This window comes from Podarcis vaucheri, assembly GCF_965113315.1.
Source record: "Podarcis vaucheri genome assembly, chromosome: 9".
Lineage (NCBI taxonomy): Eukaryota > Metazoa > Chordata > Lepidosauria > Squamata > Lacertidae > Podarcis > Podarcis vaucheri.
The window spans coordinates 39,151,517-39,172,092 of record NC_138767.1 but is presented as its reverse complement, the minus strand read 5'-3'; the positions used below and the strand labels follow the sequence as shown (position 1 = coordinate 39,172,092).

General features: G+C 40.8%; 1 protein-coding gene across 2 annotated transcripts in view; it reads right to left on the bottom strand.

Annotated features, from left to right (window-relative positions):
- The window catches only part of ARHGAP10 (Rho GTPase activating protein 10), a 110,247-nt gene that overhangs the window by 15,916 nt on the left and 73,755 nt on the right, over positions 1 to 20,576 (bottom strand). For both annotated transcript variants that reach the window (XM_082237623.1, XM_082237624.1), the window contains exons 19-20: positions 11,437 to 11,587; positions 3,136 to 3,295 (exon numbers count right to left, since the gene is read on the bottom strand). In XM_082237623.1, coding sequence (XP_082093749.1) covers positions 3,136 to 3,295; positions 11,437 to 11,587 — 311 coding nt within the window. The remainder of the gene's footprint in view (positions 1 to 3,135; positions 3,296 to 11,436; positions 11,588 to 20,576) is intronic.

The following is a 20,576-nucleotide window of genomic DNA, read 5'->3' as shown; positions in this document are numbered from 1 at the left end:
GCACTTTCTATTCAATATGCAATCCAGAAAGAACTATACAGGCACCAAGAAATTGATGCGTCTTGCATATTAAATATTCCATGCTGTATGTGAACTTCTGCTGTTGACTGGGGATAAGGATAGGGAAGAACTGCATCCTTAAATCTCTTGTTAGAATTTTGCAGCAGGTTGACCATGACTCAAGGGCAGAAGTTCTTTACTTGGATGAAAAGGAGAAATCCCCCTTGGGAGCAGGATTAGACAGGGCTTCCCACCACATGAAGTGCTTGAGACATGCACAAAATACTGCAGTAGATAAAAGCATAGCAGCCTAGGCTGCTATACTTTCTTTAAATGTAGACTGTAAACCCCTCAGTGAATCAGCTAGCACATTAGCACAATGATCTTTCATGCCAGTCTAGTGATAAATTTAAAGCGTAACTCTGCTGCAGTTGTCCACACTAAAGCACTTGAAAATTATAATTTAGCTGTAAAGAAATAAAAGTAGAAGTTATTTAATCCAGCAGACTACTAACTAAATGAGTTGCTTTATTTGAGAATCAGGGGGATACGTTTTTCAGTTCCCAAAGAACTATCTTGTAAGGAAACTAATACATTTGGCACCCTTGAACAGAATCGCCTGCCCCCACGAAAATGCCATTGTTTCCGCAGTAATATACAATTTAAGAATAAAATGTTAGCTTTATTAACAGCACAACATGAATGGATTTATATAGGTGTTTCAAAAATACAAGGGCTATAAAAATACAGGGTAGCTTATATGATAAACAAAAATATTTGCTTAGGGGAAAGGCTGTGGTACAGCACATTCTTTGAATGCAGAAGGTCCCAAGTTCAGTGCCTGGCACCTCCACCTTTCTGAAATTCTGAGAATCATTGCCAGTCAGTACAGACCATAATGAGCTAAATGGAGCAGTGATGTGTCTTGGTATAAGGCAACTTCTTATGTTCCTGTAAGAGCCAGCAACTCAAACCTATTTGCGCCCATGGGAAGGCCTAATTTCTCTACTATTCCCCCTCCTGCCCAAAGAGTCATGCATGTTTTTAAAAATACAGATTTAATTCCCTAAGCATCTCTCCAATTCAATCAATGATGAGCTGCAGTATGGCATAGCTCTGCTGCCCACCAAGACAAACCAACCCCATAAGAAGACTATTAAGTGCCAGACAGTGTTCGAAACTCCCACTGTTCTAGGCGCATTTTGCAACAGGGAATTTCATCAACGCAAGTAGTTTCTGAGCTCTAGATGGGGTACTGTGCCTAAGATTTCAGATTAAAACTGCAGAGTGGAAGAAAAGGACTCCCCACTTTCTGCCACCCCACTTCCAGCTACTCTCTGAAGACTGGAGAATAGACCCTCTTAAGAATATTAGAGGGGTGGGCAGGGGAAGGATTGGGCCATGTGAAAATGAGCGTAATATTTTAGCTGCAGTTCATTCATTTTCAGCTTATTAAAAAAGTGTGCCTAGACATTATGTTGTTGCACCCATAACCTAGGTTTAAGGTGCCATTTAGCTCCTAGCTTTCATATCTCAGTTTCTAACACTGGTGCCAGATCTACCCACAAGGAAAGCAAGGTCAGTACTGAGCTCTCAAATCCAGCCCCTACTTTCAAAGTATTGTCACACAGTTTAAGGGGCTTGCCTACTAATTTCTTCAAAATTTCACCTTGAGTGAAGACCTTATGGAGGGACTTTGGATTGTGACATACTGTGGCCAAGACTAGATGTTTTTGGTAAGCCATTTTACCATGATGAATGAGGCCACTGGCTGTATAGAAATTTTTAGAGGCATTAAAACCAGTCCAATCTGATTGTGTGATCAGCTAAAGTCTTTGTCGTAACACAAGAAAGAGCAAAAGCCATAGCAGCAACTTTTTAACAAGCAATCAGCCATATAGGCTTCCTTCTGGGTGCTTTGAATTGCAGTAAAAGATTCACTTCTTTAAAAAGGCTTAGTATTATTCACTTTCTACAAAAGGTTTAGCCCAGAATAGAATGTTTCCCTGGGCTACAAAGCACAGAAATGCTATTGCGACTGCACCAGTCTTCAATCTTCCACTGTGACTGCCACTGTGATTCCACATTTCTCTTTTCCAAATGATTGCACAGAGGGTTGAACTTTTAGATGCCATATTATTGGGGGACAAGGGAGACGCTGCACTGCCTCAACTGCTTGCCTTTATAATAATTCTAGGTTAATTACAAAAAGGTTTTGCACTTCTAATTCCAAAATACTAACATACTGATGCATTTTCCCAAATGCAAAACAAACTTAGGGCCAAGCGTTTTCCCATTTTATGTGCACAAAGAACTGAAAAAGGAGTTTGGAAAAGGGGGGGGGGAGCGGAACTTTACTAAGCTGGAGTGTGTGTGTGTGTGTGTGTGTCTTGATGGAAACTGCACAGACTGCCTGAATCCCTGAACTGTTTTGCCAAGAAGGCAGGCAGGGAGGAACAGGGATATAGTGAGTTCTACCGGGATTCCTTTCATACAAGATCACTATTGTTCTCTAAAATGGTCCAACCTCATTTCAGATGCTGTTGGCTGATATACTTTACAACAATCAGAACTTGCACCATAAGTGTTTATTATTTGTAAGTGTACCTTATAGGAGACACCATGCAGTACAAGTGTTTGTCTTGGGTTTGCATGTTGTTTAGGGTTTTTTTGTGGGGGGGGGCTGTTGCTGCTTTTCATATTAACTTTTGGTATCTTTTAAATTGTGTTGTGATTTATGTGGAAACTGTTTAATTTGGTTGTGTAGTTTTTGATGTTTTATTTTTTGTTTATGACTACTTTTGCTATCTTTGTAATTGTGTATTTTTTCCATGTTGTAAGCCATTTCGTGTTGTAAACTGCCTTGAGCATGGTTTTAACTACGGAAAGGCAGCATATAAATATAATTATGTATGTATATATGTATGTCTTGCAACATGAGCTTTAATAATCAAAAGTAACATGAGCAGCTGCACTATTGTCATGCTTTCCCTTTTATTTTCATTAGAAAGAACAGAAAATCTGCTTCCCCAAAAAAGATTTTAAAAATAGGCAAATATTGCTTTCCAATTTATTTAGGGTTTGTGAATACAAGAAATCAGTATGCCGGGAAATTTTGAAATGACGAATACTTACAGACTGGTTGTCCCGTCTGCTATGTCACCACTGTCAGCTACAAGTTGATTTTTCTCTGCCTCTGGAGGGCTGCTGGGGGCAGCAGTCGTAGGAGACTGAGAAGACAAGGAATCCATGCTACCAGTGGGTGTGCATTCTTTTGGAGGGCTAAGACTGTCACCTGAAGAATGAGTGAGAGAAATATAGATACTGAAATATACAGAAAGGATGCTAAATGAAGGCAAAACACAACACACAGAATACTTGCACAGAAATCTAGGACTCTTTTTGAAACACATTCTAGTGAATGACTTACGACCCTGGCTTAGAATTGGCTTCAGGTGAAATGTAAATTTAACTATTCATGAAACCCCTGCTCACTAAAACTGGAGGAAAATCACGTGTCAGCTTTTCACCCATAAAGATAGCACATGCCACTGACATAACTGTGGCATCATTTGGAGAAAAATGAGTAATGTTCATAATGGCTGTCACCAAACAACTTAAATTTAATATTTAATATCCAAATCCAGCAAATATCAGACATGCAACATTAAATAGGAGCTACAAGCCAGCACACACGCAGGTACATTACTTGATCATTCTTTGGTCAATTATTTCAGTACCCTGAGTGAACAGGCTGCACTGACAGGATTTTGAGGCAATGTCTGAAGGCATTTAAGGGCAATCAAGAGGTCAGTCTATTTGTTCCACATATATATATCCCTTACACCAGCACCAATCTTCCTGGTAATTTCCAAGAAACACAGTAACTATGTGACTACTTACAATAACACAAAACCAAACACACTGATGGAGGGGAAATGATCTGAATATGTCACCCTAGAGTAGCTGATAAGCAAAATTGGCTTGTACTTCAAGGTAACTTTGAGGAGTAGAACAATAGTTTCTGAAATGCTGCATTCAATTTCCAGCCTAATCACACTATGGCACATCAGATCCATTACTTTGCTTTTGTGCATCATACGCTCTGAGCTGCTGATTTTTAGATGCTTAAGTTCCCATTTGCATGGCATGACAAGAGCTCTTGTAGTAAATTAGATTGTGTGATATTCCAACATCTAATTTGCAGGTACACATGTCACAATACGAAACATATTCTAGGAGATTAAGCGGCAATACACTAATCTTTTAGAGTAATTTGCTCATTATTATTTTTTTCCAACACAGAGATTAATATTCATATCTTAAAATCATGTTAATGTGCAAATGGCAGCACAAGATTGCTTTTTTCATCCTGGAAACGCACACTGGAAACAAAGAGCTGCATTCCAACTACCACGTGTGGAAGACAGCTCGTGGAAGAGAACTGTCAGAAGAGAGACCAGGCCAAAAATGGATGCATAACAGACCACTTTATTTCCAAGAAAAATCTAAAACAGTAGCATAGGTGGCTGCCTCAGTTCAGACTCAGTACCACCTATAGGGGGTATAGTGGCTGAAACTCTTTATTAAATGTCTTATCCTGCCCCCTTGAAAAGTCTCTCTAAAGGGATTGGGGGACTCAAAGTAAGGTGGGGTGCAGACGGCTGAGAAAGGAGGAATGGTCTAAAATCTGGTGGTGCCATTTGTCACATAGTGCAATTTATGTGATTCCCTTCTCTCCTGGTCCAGCAGCCCACATGCCACACCCCACACTTTTAATTCTTGAAAGGGAGAGGTGACTGGAAAGCCTCCTTGTGTGAGCTTCCTTCTCTTCACAGCAGCGTCAGATTTAGGGAACTGTGGGCTGTTCCCCCCCCCCACAGGCCGCCAAGCCAAGGGGTCACAAAACAAAAACAATAAAACCTATATTTATATGGGCACCTAGTGAAAGGAATCATTGTGAAGAGAAGAAATATTTGGGGGGGCACCAAAATTTGTCCTTCCTCAGGGCGCCATATTGCCGAAGTCTGCCCTTGGATTCAGCTCAATGAAACTAGCACCCAAAGCCCCATTCCAGCAAGTCTTCCACATGCACTGCCATTATGATAGTAATCCAGAACCACATCTTCTGATGCAGATAGAGGCATTCACCCTATCTGAGGCAACTAGCTATTGCATATGACCAGGGGTTGCAAGCACTCTTAGATGAAACAAAGTCCCAATGAACTTAACAGGACTTCAGAGTAGACAGTAACAGACTGCAGTATTGACACGAGTAGAGCAGGATTGAGACCCTGGTTGTTTTGGCTTCAAATGGGGCGGCAGACACTTGTCATTCAACCCTAATTTTCATTAAGCGAAGTATGTAAACGGAATGTAGTCATAACAACGTGAACTTGTGAAAAGCTCTTTTTTTAAAAAAAATGCAAAATTTCACAAATATTTTCCAGACCAGTGGCAAAAGAGATACAATTGCAGGTTTTGAGTGTGCAGGTTGATAATAATATGTTACAACTGTGAATGTCAGAATCAGCTGCATTGAGATATTTGGAAAAGCTTAAGAAAAGAAGTCACAGAGTATGAAATTTACGTCCCTTTATTAAGTGACATTATGATGCCAAGAACAAAAACCTCTTCCAAAAGGTCAACAGAAGACAGACAACATGAATTAGATTGAGAAGCAAGAAAGACAAATTAGGTTAGAGTGTCGATACAAGTCAAAGCAAATTAATTTACAGTGTGAAGCAGCATGGTTATATCATAACAGCAGCAGACATCAAAAGCGAAGTCCCTCTCTCTTGCAAAGCATTCTCAAATCCTTCAAAAGAAAAGAAAAAAAACTGCATAGGGGCTGTACCATTCACTCAATAACCAGCTTGCAATTCAGGTCTGGAGAGGAACAACAGCAAAAGCAGATAACTTCTCGTAAATATTTCCTTTGCTACCTTTTTTCCAAAGAGGATTGTCGGAAAGCAACCATGTGTAACTCGGATAGTCATTATGGCAGGAATAAAAGCCCTACATTGATTCAGGGGTGCATGGAGTGTTAGGGGAGAGTTAGTACCACTGGTGAAGGACATGTGGTGCTCCTTCTGGGGTAGTTTTGTCCACCTTTGGTCCCAATCCTGCACTCAGCTCTCACCTGTAGCTCCTAGCAGCTGTCAGCATGCGACAGCAGCCACAATCCAGGGAAATGGTTTCAACTGGCCAGCTTAACCGGCTGAGGGTCTCAAACCTTTGGAGAGTTAGGAACTTCCCTTGCAAGTCTTAGGGCTGAAGAGGGCACCAGATAGCTAATTCCTTCATCAAGACAAAGAATTCTTCCCAAATATGGGACTAAGGGGCTTAGTATCTGCAGTACATATCTTAGCTTAATTAGCAATGCCTGTTTTACTTCTTTGATATGCAAAGCCATGGATGAAAAGAAGGTTCTGTTGCACTTTTCTCCCAGCCTTTATCCATGGGACTCAAAGGAACATAGTATCCTCAAAGCAATCACCTGAGTCTGGTAAAGTGACCAGGTAGCCATCCGGAGAGGGCAGGTGGCAACCTCCCATTCTATGAGTCCTGTGGCCTGAACAGGACCAGGTAAAAGTCCTGTTCTTGATAGAGAAATTCCCATTCAGCTGTGAAGATAAAGACTTCACCTTAAAACCATGGCAGAGCTTCAGGTTGCCCTCTTGTATCTGCTTATACGCATTCCTGCTTGTTCCTTATATACACATCAGCTTCCTGCAGCCAGCCATCTGTTACCTGATATTCCCATCTCCACCCCAAACTTGCCTCAGCCCACTTCACAGGAGTACATGGTAACGGGTCTGGGGCTGGAAGCTTGGGTGCTAAAACCACTCATTTTCCACAAGAAGAATGCTCTGCATGTTCCTCGGCAGTTTTTGCTGCTTAGGTGCTTCACAAAGGCACTTGCTTCATCTCCTGAAATGTTAGCCTTGTTTCACTCTAAGGCATGTTTGCTCACTAAGAACCTCTGTCCTAGAGCAGGAAGGAATTGCATTACAAGGCAATTGGCTGGCTGGAAGAAGACCTAGCCACGCCTAGCATCTTCAAATAAAAAGAAGCTACAGATGTGCATCCTCCTGTTATGTGAACCTCTCACCGAGGCAGCTAAAAATAAAAGGATCAAGAAATCACAATCTCATCAAGTTGTTGAAGAGAGTTCACAGCAGAGTCACAGATATTGTGCCAGGGTGTTAATTTAGACCTCATAATTAAAATGCCAAGATATGATAGATCCGAGGGTTGCCGTATAAAAAGAAATCAGATACAAGCAGAGCAGGGAGAGGAACGCCATGCTTAAGTTGAGATTAAAATGGCATGCAGGAGCGTTATCACTTAGAAACACACACTATCAAACAGAAGGGTGAGCACATAATCCTGATTATCTCAGACAAGAGGAAAATGACAGTGACTTGTTAAAACAAAGGTATTTCGCGATTTCTTGTAATATTATGCAGTATTACTAATAGCTTTTAGTCTGACCTACTGCCTAAATGGGAAACAAAGCACATGCCCCACTTTGCCTCAGAGCTGTAGAGACCAGAATTCTATTTCAGTAGGGAGGTGCAAGGTTCACTCAGCAAGAGGAAGGGCTATGAATGCTATCACAGTGAGCTGGGTAGGGACATGCAAGGACAGAAGCTGGCTGAGAGGAGTTTCCTTAAAAAGCTGGATGAAGGCTTCAATCTGCTACTCAACTCAGCAAGAATTTCAGCAACTGCTATTAACCATTCTCTTAATGGCAAATGAGAACCTTTAACCTGTTCCTGTTTTAATATTCCTAAATATATTAATAAGCAGGGGTGCCAAGCATGTAGGCTATTTACAGCTCTCAAGGTACTACTGAGCTTTTATAGCATCCTCAAAATATCAGGAGTTTAACATCATGGTCTAAAAATAGGTCATTGTTTTGAAACTCTTGGTAAACATAAGCTGTAAAGCCCAATACCTTAATTCAAAATTAGCTAGCAACTTAAAGACAACGAACCAGTTAGCCTTTAAAGTGCCACAACAATGCTGCTGCTGCTGCAACAGGCTAACATTTCTAACCTGTCTAAAATTAATTTAAAATGATAGTTCTGACAAAATCAACACAGAACATGATTTTAAAAAAATAACTTATGTCACTATAATATACATAAACAAAGCACATACTAATTTCCCACCCAATCTTATATTACAGTGTGCATGTGGCAATTGTGGTTGTTGTTTTTTTTAAAAAAAACTAAGCACACACAAACATGCATAATTTTTTTTGAGAGGGGCGAAATCAGCTATTTTAAGACAGAGTGAAAAAGTACAGGAGGCAAGCAATATCATGTGCATCTATATTTTAAAGCTAGCAGTCTGACAGAGTTGTTCTGCATGTGCTTAGAATTTGTGTTCACAACTTTTGTTTGCACCTTTTATTCATCAATAAATGCAGTTGATTTTAATAAGTTTATCAATATGCTCCATCTGTCTACATAAATCCTAAAATTAAAAACCCTCTAGTTTCATCTCCATGCTAGAAACAATACCATGTACACCAAGCTCATTTTACTTTAAATACAGATATAATTCAACAATGATATAGGGAGAAACAAGACAAAGAGGATGCAATAATTTAAACATTCAAACACCTGTCAAGAACAGCTCATGCCCACAAAGAAACGAAAATGGGTAAGACTGTATGAAAACAACACAAATGTCATCCTTTCTGACTTGCACAACAGATTACACTGGTCAACAACAAATTTGTTGTCTGCCGTTTTTCAGTTGATTTAGGACGAATCTGATGCGCTGAATCCAAAAATCACATTGGTTTTGCTCAATCAGGTCAAGTGTTTGAGCTATGGCCACATGTCGGTTTTTTTACGTTTTTGTTCACATGTACGCTTGTGTGGAACATTTTAGAAGAAGTTGGTGGGGGTAAAATGCCATGTCGAATAATTGTTTTGATTGGAAATGATTATTTTAATGACAAGAAGTATTCAGGTCCGATAGTTCTGGGTGATTATGTCAAAAAGGGATCAGTTTGAAGTCATAAAACCTCGAAATCTTCTATAAATTGGTGTAGCAAAGCATAAAGTTGCTTATTATGCTTATTTTGGTATTAAACTTGGTGACCAGGATAAAGCTTGGGTGCCACACATGGTGTGCAAGGCATGCACCGAGACTCTACGTGGGTGGACCAATGGTAAGAGGAATCTGAACTTTGGAATTCCTATGGTTTGGAGGGAGCCGACAAACCATGTCACTGACTGTTACTTCTGCGCTGTTGATGTGACTGGGATCAACAGAAAGAACCGGAGCAGCCTCAAGTATCCTGATCTTCAATCAGCACGTTGTCCTGTAGCTCATTGTGATGAAATTCCAGTGCCTGTCTTCGGAGAACTTCCTGACATTAGTGACGAAGATGCCTCCAGTGTTGAAGGACATGAAGAAGAAGAAGTGGTTCTTGAAGATGATGCTCCACATCCATTTTCCCAAAAGGAGTTGAATGATCTAGTTCGCGACCTCAGCTTGTCAAAGGACTCTGCCGAACTGTTGGCACCCAGATTGAAGGAAAAAAACCTCTTCTCTGACAGTGCTCACACCAGCTTCTTCCGCAACAGGCATCAAGAGTACCTCCGCTTTTTCTCGGAAGAGAAGGACTTGGTGTACTGTGCAGATATTGCGCAGCTTCTGCTCAAGCTTGGAGTGCCACAGTATGAACCCAAAGATTGGAGACTGTTCATTGACAGCAGCAAGCGATCACTGAAATGTGTTCTGCTACACAACGGCAACCAGTTTGCCTCCATAGCCCTGGCTCACTCGAGTACACTGAAGGAGAACTATGAAGCGGTGAAGTATGTGCTGGAGAAAATTTGTTATGATCAGCATAAGTGGTTTATTTGTCTTGACCTGAAGATGGTGAACTTTTTGTTGGGACAACAGTCTGGCTTCACAAAGTACCCATGTTTTCTGTGCATGTGGGATAGTAGAGACCGTGCTCAGAGTTACACGAAGAAGGACTAGCCTGTGCGGGAGGAATTGGTGCCTTGCAAAGAAAGGAACGTCATCAACAACCCTCTGGTGGACAGAGATAGAATACTCTTCCCACCGCTGCACATCAAGCTCGGCTTAATCAAGCAGTTCACCAAGGCTCTGGACAAGGATGGTGACTGCTTCACTTACTTGTGCCAGGCTTTTCCAGGATTGACCATGGAGAAGTTGAAAGCTGGCATCTTTGACGGTCCTCAGATCCGTCAGCTCATCAGAGATCCTGAGTTCAGAAACTCAATGAACGAAGTGGAACTGGAAGCATAGAAGGCATTTGTTCTGGTAGTGAAGAACTTTCTTGGCAACAATAAGGCCAGAAACTACTCAGAACTTGTCAACAACATGCTGACTGCTTTCAGAAACCTGGGCTGCAACATGAGCGTCAAGATGCACCACCTATTTTCACATGAGTGACGAGCAGGGGGAGAGATTCCATCAGGACATGAAAGAGATGGAGACCAGGTATCAGGGTCGCTGGGACGCAGTCATGATGGCTGACTACTGTTGGACTCTGAAGAGAGACCTCCCTGCCACTGAGCATTCCAGGAGTTCCAAGAAACAGAAGTTCAAGCCCTGAAGTTTGAAAAATGGTGAAGCAACATGCAATTTACGTGTACTTACCTTTATCAATGCCCACCATTCAGTTTACAGTAATTGATGTTTCTATCAGGTAATCAATATATGTTGTTGGAAAAACATTTTTTTCTCTTAAAAACATATTTAGGATGATATGTGTTGACAAAAATCAGCTGATAATGCCACAAAAATGTAATCGATTTTGTCACAAGATCTGATTTTTTTCAAATCAACATAGGACAAAAACCTGACCTGATGGAGAGAAACGGATGCCATTTCCTGATTCAGCAGTGCAAAAATACCCTAAATCAGTTGTAGAAATCTAGACAACATTCAAAAAGTAAAAAATTGTTGCCCAGTGATCCAACACATCCTGCTTTATCTCTTGGTAGTCAACTGTTTACCTGTTGGCTGTCAATATTACTACTATTTGCCAGACTGGATTCTGGTCCAGATTTGAGCATTCAAGTACTGTACATTCATTCTCCTAATTCAAGCAAATCTGCTTAACATTTTGGTTCATATCTTCCGTTTATCTTACAATTTTATAATTGTCGACAGAGGTCAAAGAGATTCAGCTTAAAAGAAAACTGAATCCCTTGTTAAGAGGAATGAGAAAGTTCTCCTGAAGTTCCAGATATATACAGTACTAAGTTATAAGAATGTACTCTCCCTGCCTCCTCTCTCCATTTTCCAAGTTTAAAAAAAGAAAGAGATAATAGAATTTGTGAAATGGAAAACTACTGTAGATTGCCCTGATGACACAAGATATACTGCAACTCAACTCTGCTGCCAAGATAGAAAATATAATTAACATCTTACTGTCATCCAGCTCAAGACAGAGATTATATACAGCAATGGGCCTCTTATTACGTTGCCCTTGTCTTCTTGATTGTCGTGGTGGGGCATTTGGAGGAGATACCGACACAGGAATTGGCTCGGGGAAAGTGGCATCAGGCAGAGTTTGAAAAATCTGCAAAGAAGAGCACAAAGGGCATTAATTATCTGCTATGAACAGCAACCTGTAAAAATGCAACTGTAAACTATTATCAACTAACATTTGTCTTGGATGCTATTCAGGCATGAAGAATCCAAAACTATTCTTTGAACATGGGGAGTGTGCCATTATTCTTTTTAAAAAATTAAAAACAAAACCAAATTTATAAATAAGCATAAATACCATCTACACATCAACTGTTCTGCAAATCATTTAATCCACAAACCTAAGTATGTGCAATTGTTCTTGCCAGCTGGCAGGGCCCACAGAAATAAGATTTATGAATCACAAAAGGCAAGGTCACTGGTTCAAAAATTTCACTGGCCCATATATTTTAGCCAAGTCTTTCATAATAATTATCAAAATGGATGATAGAAACATGTGACAATAGTTTCTTTATAATTTTGCCTTTAATATGATTTCTGGAATCATGTCTTTAATATGATTCCCCACACCTACCAAGTTACTAAACTTTCTCAAATTGGATCATACAAGACACATATTAATTAACTATTGGTACATGAATATAACCCTTGGTTATGCACATTTTCAGTAACCGACTGCTAAAACTTTCAACGAATGGAGGAGAGGATCTTTTTCAGCTGTTGTATCTTGCCCTTGGGACTCTCTCTGCAGAAAGTCGCACTGACACTAACATATTTTAGGCACCGCACAAAGACCTTATTTTCTTAGTCTTCCAAGCTCTGGTGTGTAGGGAAATCTCCACTTATGTGGGGGTTCCGTTCCTGGCCCCTGCACACATCACTGAGTTGCACACAAGTGGGGATAGCCCCCTTTCGCTCCACTTCCATTCCGCCCCCTTTTGTGTGTGCTGATTGCACACAAGTGGGGAGATCCCTGTATTTTAGCCCAGCTGCAATTGTTTTTATCACTGCCTGTCAGCGGCTGCCTCAGGTCTCAGCTCACAAAAGACCAACGCCAAGCTCTTCTTATATACAAGGATGTTTATTGCAGTTCATTATTGGTTCCACAACCGAGGCGCGCAGCCCCTAGTCTCTAACGTCAGACATTTGAAGTCCCCTCTGAATCAGTCCCGCCTCTACACCAACTTAAGAGGCTTGTGCTAGACCACCTCTTCCTGTCTTTCCTTTTCCGCAGGGTCTTTCTGCCCCCCTGGGTTCCTTCCCTCCTGCTCTCTCCTGAAGCGGATCCCTCAGATGCCTGTTCCCCCCTCCTTCGTGCTTTGGGGCTGGGCTCCTCCTCCGGGCTTTCTCCATTTCCGCGCGCCTCCACATTTGAACTTGGCGCGCGCTCGCTACCCCTGACCTTCCTTTTGACACTTACACTACTCCCTGTACTACTCTCCGCCTCTTCCGGCAGGACGTTCTCCCCCGATCTCCTTCCCCTGTCTCTTTCCTGCTCCGCTCCGTGTGTCACACTGGGAACCCCCCTCTCTTCCCTTCGTTCCTGCTGGGAAGCCGGCCCCGATCTCCCACTCCCGCTCGGGGCTTCCCTGCTGCTTCCCTGCTCCTGGCAGGTCCCCCCTGTGACCCCCCTTGTCCTGACTAGGGGCGCCCCCTCCTGAGAATCCTCCGATTCACTTGAGAGACTCATGGAAGATCTCAAGTCATTGTCATCCTCTTCCTCACTGTCCTGGGATTCTTCCTCGTCGCTCTCCGTCTCCTCCCTCACCTGTGCCTCTGTCTCTGAACCCCTGACACTGCCTTTTACTGTGTTTTTATTAGTTATTGCAAACCGCCTTGGAAATTTTGAATTGAGGGGCAATACAGAAATTTTATTAAATAAATAAAATTAAACCTTTTTGAATTACAGATACTCTCTCCACCCTTACCTACTTGTACTGCCAGCCTTTCCTACCATTTGCAACAAAGCAATAAATACACCTGCTTGCTTTTGTTGTGCAGGTACATGTGGCTAAGCTCTTGCAAGAGACATTTCATGTCTTCCAGCAAACATAGTAGCAATGACCCTAATTTCAATTGGCCTTTTTGCCATGTGATGCAAAGCCCTTTCACACACATTGGAGCACACACACACTCTCCCTTGTTCTCCATGTGTTGTAACCACAGCGTAATAAGGAAATGCTTCACACAAGCATGAGATACAGGTTTCAAAATCCAGCTGCAGCCAAGGGGCGTCCAGCTAATCTGTGTTATGAGTTAAAGGGTTGTAGTTTTGCTAGGCCATTCTGTCGTCCCCCCCATTAGCCCTCTCTTCTGTAGCACGCAGGCAGATCAACATTTCTTTTTATTGCACGTGTGTGTGTGTGTGTGTGTGTGTGTGTGTGTGTAAGTGTCTGCTGGAAGGGGTCAAAGCAGCTATTAAATGTATGACATTATCAAGTTACTGTTCTCCAGTAAAATCAGTGGGGAAAGACGGCATTTTGTCAAGTCTAGGAAGACAGAACTTACATATACATTTTTGTTTCTGCATACACATGATTAGATTTCTGTGTTTTTTTCTATTTTCAGGCGTTTACAAATATTTCATTACATCTCATACTGGTGAATGGAATTTCTTTTTAAAAAGCAATTGAAACAAGCAGTCCATGAATAATAAAATATAAATACCACAGCACAATGAATTACAAATGTAAGGACAACAAATAAGGCAGCAGGGTGAGGTGCAACAAATGAGTTTATCAAAAACTGTTGGGTAAAAAAAAAATAGTTCAATAAAAACCCACATGCCACACTTGGGAAATAATCAGAAAGCAGTGAAACTACTTTGCAAGTCCAAAATGACTGTCCTAATAATAGCTCAGATGCGCCACTATGTTGTACAGTGGAAGAAAAGCACTAGCCTAGCTACTGTGAAGAGCCACGTCATGGTTCCCAAAGGCATCATAGCAATAACACACAATATTTGACCTTAAAGTACAGAAGATAAAAATAAACACACGTCAGGTCTACTTTGGTATAATCATAGTCCCTGAGCAGCTCAACCTGAAATGCAGCAACAGCAATGTCCTGTGACCGACACAAATTTGTAAAACACTAGCTTTCCTTATGAGGACTATGCCATGTTAATAGTAAGAGGTGAACGTCTCCTTTGGGCCTAGGCCAACCAGGTGCCTCCTGACATTTTGAACTACAAGTACCATCAGCTCCAGCCAGCACAGGCTGGTGTTGACAAGGTTCACAGCCCTTGGCTGGGAGGTGGTATTGATTGAGTACTACTCAGTCAACAGGTATTGGTTGAGTACTACTGTAACCAGGTCCAATCCACACTGGAGCATAAGAAACAAAACAGAAAATATGCATTCCACATGCCATCTTAAAAGCCTCTTTGGAACTTATAGAAACCCCTCAGGTTAGTAAAATCCACGCACATTCCAGAACTGAAAGGAAAAAATGATTTCCCAACAACATTTTCAACAGGGAAGGAGATTGTTGCTTTGACTCTGTCCAATTTATATTGCTGCTGCTCGGTGCTGTATGGTTTTAGACTGGGTTTGATATGGCATTTTACTGACTCTTATTGCTTTAAATGGTTTCATTTTTATTCTTACAGTTTTGTTAGCTGCCTTGAGAGCCATATCCCAGGAGAAGAGATATCAATATGAAAAATTAAGAGCTAGCCCACAGAAATGCAAGAGACTGGTTTCTACATAAAATTACCAGCAGGGATATGTGTGAAGTTGCTTTACCTACAGTTCAGTACTTTAAACTGCTCATCCTGTGTACATCAAGGATCTCTTGAATTGAAAATTCAATTATTCAAGGAGTCATTACTACCGTCTTTCATTAGACACTAATGTAATTTAAATATATCTCATAAATTGCAGGTTTCATTCAATCAGGGCAAACTGAAATAATTTAAACATTATGAAAAAAATTCCCCCAAAAAGCTTGAAGTTTGAGTAGGGAGCCTGTGGCCCTCCAAATGTTGGACTCCCAACTATCAGCCCCAACCAATAGTGACGGATGGAGAGAACTGTAGTCTAGCAACATCTTGAAGAGGGGATCCCCCAACTTGGTCCTAGAGTATTTGATCAGCATAAAATGTTCCAATGGAAGTGTCTCTTAACCCTTGCAAGGTGACATTTTATTCCGCATAACTATTATTAGCATGCAATCAAATTGCTATGTCAAGATGTTAAGGCACAACTGACTTGCAACATTTCCTAAAATTATGTCGTTTATGTTTAGAGTACCGAACTATAGATATTTTAGCATTCTGGACATAATATATAAAAGGAATCTGCTGCTCATCTTCCTGAAGATCCTGGTGCTTGCAGACCCTTCAGCCACAGTTCACCTTGCTCACCTGCACAATGGCTTGAAATCCACCCCATCCTTTTATTCACACACTCGCACAGCTGTGCCAATCATCCAAACCAGTCCTGGTTAGAACCCTCAGCTGTCCCCTCTATGCCTTCCAGTGGTAAGTAGGTGAGTAGGTGTAAGGCCACAAAATGAAACAGAAGTTAATGGTTCCAAGTTTAAGGAAAAGAAAAAAGAGTTTCATGTCTAAGTCCTATACACACAATTGTCTACTCAGCAGTAAGTGCTATTGGGTTCAATGGAACGTCTCCCACATAAATGTGCATAGGATTGCTGCCAGGGTGCTATGGAACTGACAGAGGCTTTGCATTCATGGGCCCATCAACTCTGCAGAAGTTTTGTTATTTACCAAATCTGTTCTAATTTTCTCGTGTAAACTGAGAGCCAATGTATTATTATAGTGGTTAGAATGGTGAATTAACACCAGGAAGACCTACCTTCCACTCAGCCACAAAAAATACCAGGTGACCTTAGCTCAGTTATTCTTTCTCAGGCAAACCTACCTCAGAGGGTTGCTGTGAGGATAAAGCAGGGGATCATGCATACCACCCTGAGGTCTTTGTAGGAAGGAAGGATGAGTGATTGGTGTGTTAGGATTGCATAACATGCAACTGAGTTTTGGGGAGTAATTCACCTGGTTATAGAATGATAATCTATACCGAGAAAGGAATATTAATACAGTGGTACCTCAGGTTACATACGCTTCAGATTACACACTCCGCTAACCCAGAAATAGTGCTTCAGGTTAAGAACTTTGCTTCAGGATAAGAACAGAAATCGGGCTCCGGCGGCGCAGCGGCAGCAGGAGGCCCCATTAGCTAAAGTGGTGCTTCAGGTTAAGAACAGTTTCAGGTTAAGAACGGACCTCCGGAATGAATTAAGTACTTAACCCGAGGTACCACTGTATTATTATTATTATTATTATTATTAAGAAGAAGAAACCAACAGAGTTAATTTAAAAAGAAAAGGGGGAAAACCTGCCAGGTACCTTCAGATTACTTTTCTCTCTCTAAGAAGATTGCAAAAATAGAAACAGGACAGAGATCCTGCTCACTGGTGCACACCATTCCAGCTCTAATGCAGTTCTCCCCAGCTGTCAGAGAGATGTCTCACAGGAAAGTCAGGAGTTCAGAAAGTATGTATTACTCCCAGCAATTCTTCAAAATACTTCCCTAGCATTTTTTTCTGTCTCCTACCCTTTGATTTTAACTCTTGCCAAAATCTACAGATTACAGAAGCTTTCCTCAATCTGGTCCATTCCAGATGCTTTAGGCTACAACTCCCAACAGCTTCTGTCAGCACTGGCTGTGGCTGATGAGAGTTGAAATCCAAAACATCTGGACAGTAAGAGGTTCAGGAATGCTGTGCTAAGCATGTGTAGAATGACATGTAGGTGGAGTTCATCATGTGCCATTACACTGCGTATGTTTGTGCAGAATGGGTTTAAGTATAGAAAAGCTACTATAACTTTACACTATAACTATACATTATAGCTTTCCCCATTATCATTAGAAAAAGACATTAGAAGCAGGATGGTCAGTTATAAAACTGTATTTTAAAAAACCCCAACACCAAGGTTAAAACATAATGTCTGCTCTTTTATCATGCGTATTTTACACATTTGTTAACTCAGCCTTTTCTAAAAATAGCACCCTTAGCAAAAAGGCAGTGACTTCCTCTGTATCCTGATCATGTCCCACATTTAACAATTCATGACACGAACATTCCCGATAGTATGCGCTGGACTGCTGTCATTTGAAGAATAGGAGGCAGAGTTAAGCATGCTGGGATTGAAATGTAAACACCTGTCAATGACATGAGCAAATACAATGGAGTCATCCAGTATTCTCCACTGCTGCCTAAATAGCAAAAATATTAAAAAGAGTGCCAGTTCTGTCAAGCCACAGACAGAACAGAACAAATCTGCTTTTCCTGGCAATTAAGGAAGAAATGTACACAATCCTATTCTACAAACGTTCAGTGTTATATTAAGTCAGAGATGAGTAAACATATATTTTAGACAAGTAGTAGCTACATTCTTCCTCTACCTACAAAGGAAGCAAAAGAAAAAATACTGCTTAACAAACCTTTAGCTGTGTACAGATAAACCTAAGAATAGCTAACACAGAGTAAATGAGCTATTATTTGGCTTAACCCACTTGTTTTATCTTTGTTACCTGGAAATGGGGAAAATACACATTGCCGAGATGCCCATATTTCATTTTGTAGAAAATCAAACATGAGAATTGAAAACAAATTGTGTTCTCTTAGTTACTTAAAAGTAGTCAGTTGCAAGAGGGCTATTCAAGCTCATGCACTTAGTCTAATCCCCCCCCCCGACTGTTACATCCATCCTAGTCATTGCATTATCTCCTTTATTATTTCCTTTATGCATCTAGTCAAGACTATAAACTTTAAAAAGGGCCATCATCATCATATTATTATGAACAAAGGGCACAATCCAGCCAAAGCTAAGCATTTTCACTGACCCCTGAATTTAAGAACAGATCTAAGCACATGGCTTGACCTAAATCTATGGAATATAAAAACTTTGGTTGAAACATTTAATAATGTAGCTCTCAACTGACAGCTTCTAAGAACCACCATAGGAATGAGTCACATACCTGTTTTTGAATGAAAATGTGTGTAAACACACATATGTGTGTGCAGAGTGAAATTTTGGGGAACCATCTAGAGTACATGGGGCTTTGCTGATGCGAAATGGCGACTCGCTGTACTTGACAAAGGCAGGAACTGCATGACAGAGGCCCTACCTCCCAAAAGGTTGCTACCTGCTTTCAAATGACAGGTGGAGACAACAACCTGGGAATACTGGGAATAGGAAAACAGGGGTGTTTTCTGGAGCAACAGAAGCTAATGATTAATCTACCTTGGAGGTCTTCATCAGAGGACTCAGATTGGAGTCCCCCCACCCCAATGTGTTCAATTTTTCTTTTGTTCATAGAAAAGCTACAAAATACAGAAGGTTCAGAAAAGGAGTTCTGAATAGCTGATTTCCCCCCAATACCAAGAATTATGCAGTAAGATTTTTCAAAAATACTGTTGCATTGTTTGCATCCTAATTCATACTTTTTAAAAGTATATAACAGAATTCTCCTCAGAGTCTTCATGTGCCATCTTCAAAGACTAAACATATGCAAAAAAGAAAAAGAAAAAAGTACCATAGTGAGTCTTAGCAGCCAGCACAAAAGGGAGAAGTAATAATCTGTATTCACTTTCTTATTCTTGCTTCCGTTTGTCTACTAAAAAGTATATGACGTTCTCTGTTTTAAACAGCAGGAGAACAGCTGTCTATTCCATTTGGAAATTTTATATTTGAATCCAGAAGATGTATTCCAAAATGATCTATGGTATATGAGAATTGAGAAAGCATGCTGTGTGTGGATGTTAGAATTTATAATTTGTATTGCAATGTTTTGGCAGCTTGTTTTGAAACTGAAAGATTCTCTCAAACCATGTTGATTTACACCGTACATTTATTCTTGTTTCTCAAAAATGTATATCTGAGATCTACATGGTATTATGCGAGAGGCAGATGCTCTCAAACACAAGGTAAGTGCACGACCATCTTAGAATTTATATGATACCACTCACTGGAAGAAGAAAGAAACAGAGCACAATTCACCTTACTCACTGAGGATATGTGGAAAGGACAAATAGAAATGGTTTTACAAGAAGGCTTAAATTAAGAAAAAATTAAAATGTATTTGAAGAATCACCTTCTTTGTTATTTTAAATAAGAAGACTGGCTAGAGATGTGCTGGGGTGCTATAGGACAGTCTTGCACAATATTTTCTCCCACACAGGGAATGTACCTAATTAAGGTAATGATTTGGCCCAGTGAGAATGAGTTGGTCAGTATGCTGGCTATATAGCTAGTTGGTATATTAACATAGTTGGCCGAGTTCTTAGACATGTACTACCCTCTAGTGGAAATCCACACTTTATTCCCAGATTCTGTTTTATTGCCAAGGATTTTTTTTGTCCCTTAATTTCAAATGGATGTAGCGTAAGGGAGTATATGGGGAGGCACTGGGGAGTAGCACAGTGTATTGGAGGAAGTAGACTTAAGATATCTGTAACCTTTCTCTTGTTCCACCTCTGCACCTAGCTCTTTGTTTACAAAGCCTCCTGCTTATTTGTCTTCGGCTCGTTCGAAATGTCATGTCGGTTCAAAACAAACATCTATCATTCACAATACAGATCTGGAATAAAGCTGTCCCAGCATATAATATGGAGATCTGGCTAGGTGATAAAGACAGTGGCAGACATTCCTTAAAAGCCTTCTTTGTATTCATTGGTACTGATAACTTCTGGCTGGTCATGAATCTCCCCTTTTTGGAATGAGGTACTTGAGAGTGGTGGCTAGGCAGTTTAGGTATTAGACGTTTAGAAGAGACCCATTATCTTGATCAATTTCAGTCTGATTTTAGGTCCTAAAACGGTCTTCACTCTGACAGATGATTTTCTCTATAGGATGAGTAAAACCCTTTTGATTCTGCTAGATCTCTTGGGAGACATGATGCTGTAGCAGTCCCGCAGATATGCATTCTATCCCCAACATTTATATTAAGTTGCCGGGCGAAGTCATCAGGAGACTTAAGAGTTGGGAGCCATCAACACCTATTCTCTTGTCATCTGAATTAGATGAGGCAATGCAGATTCTGGATTGGTGT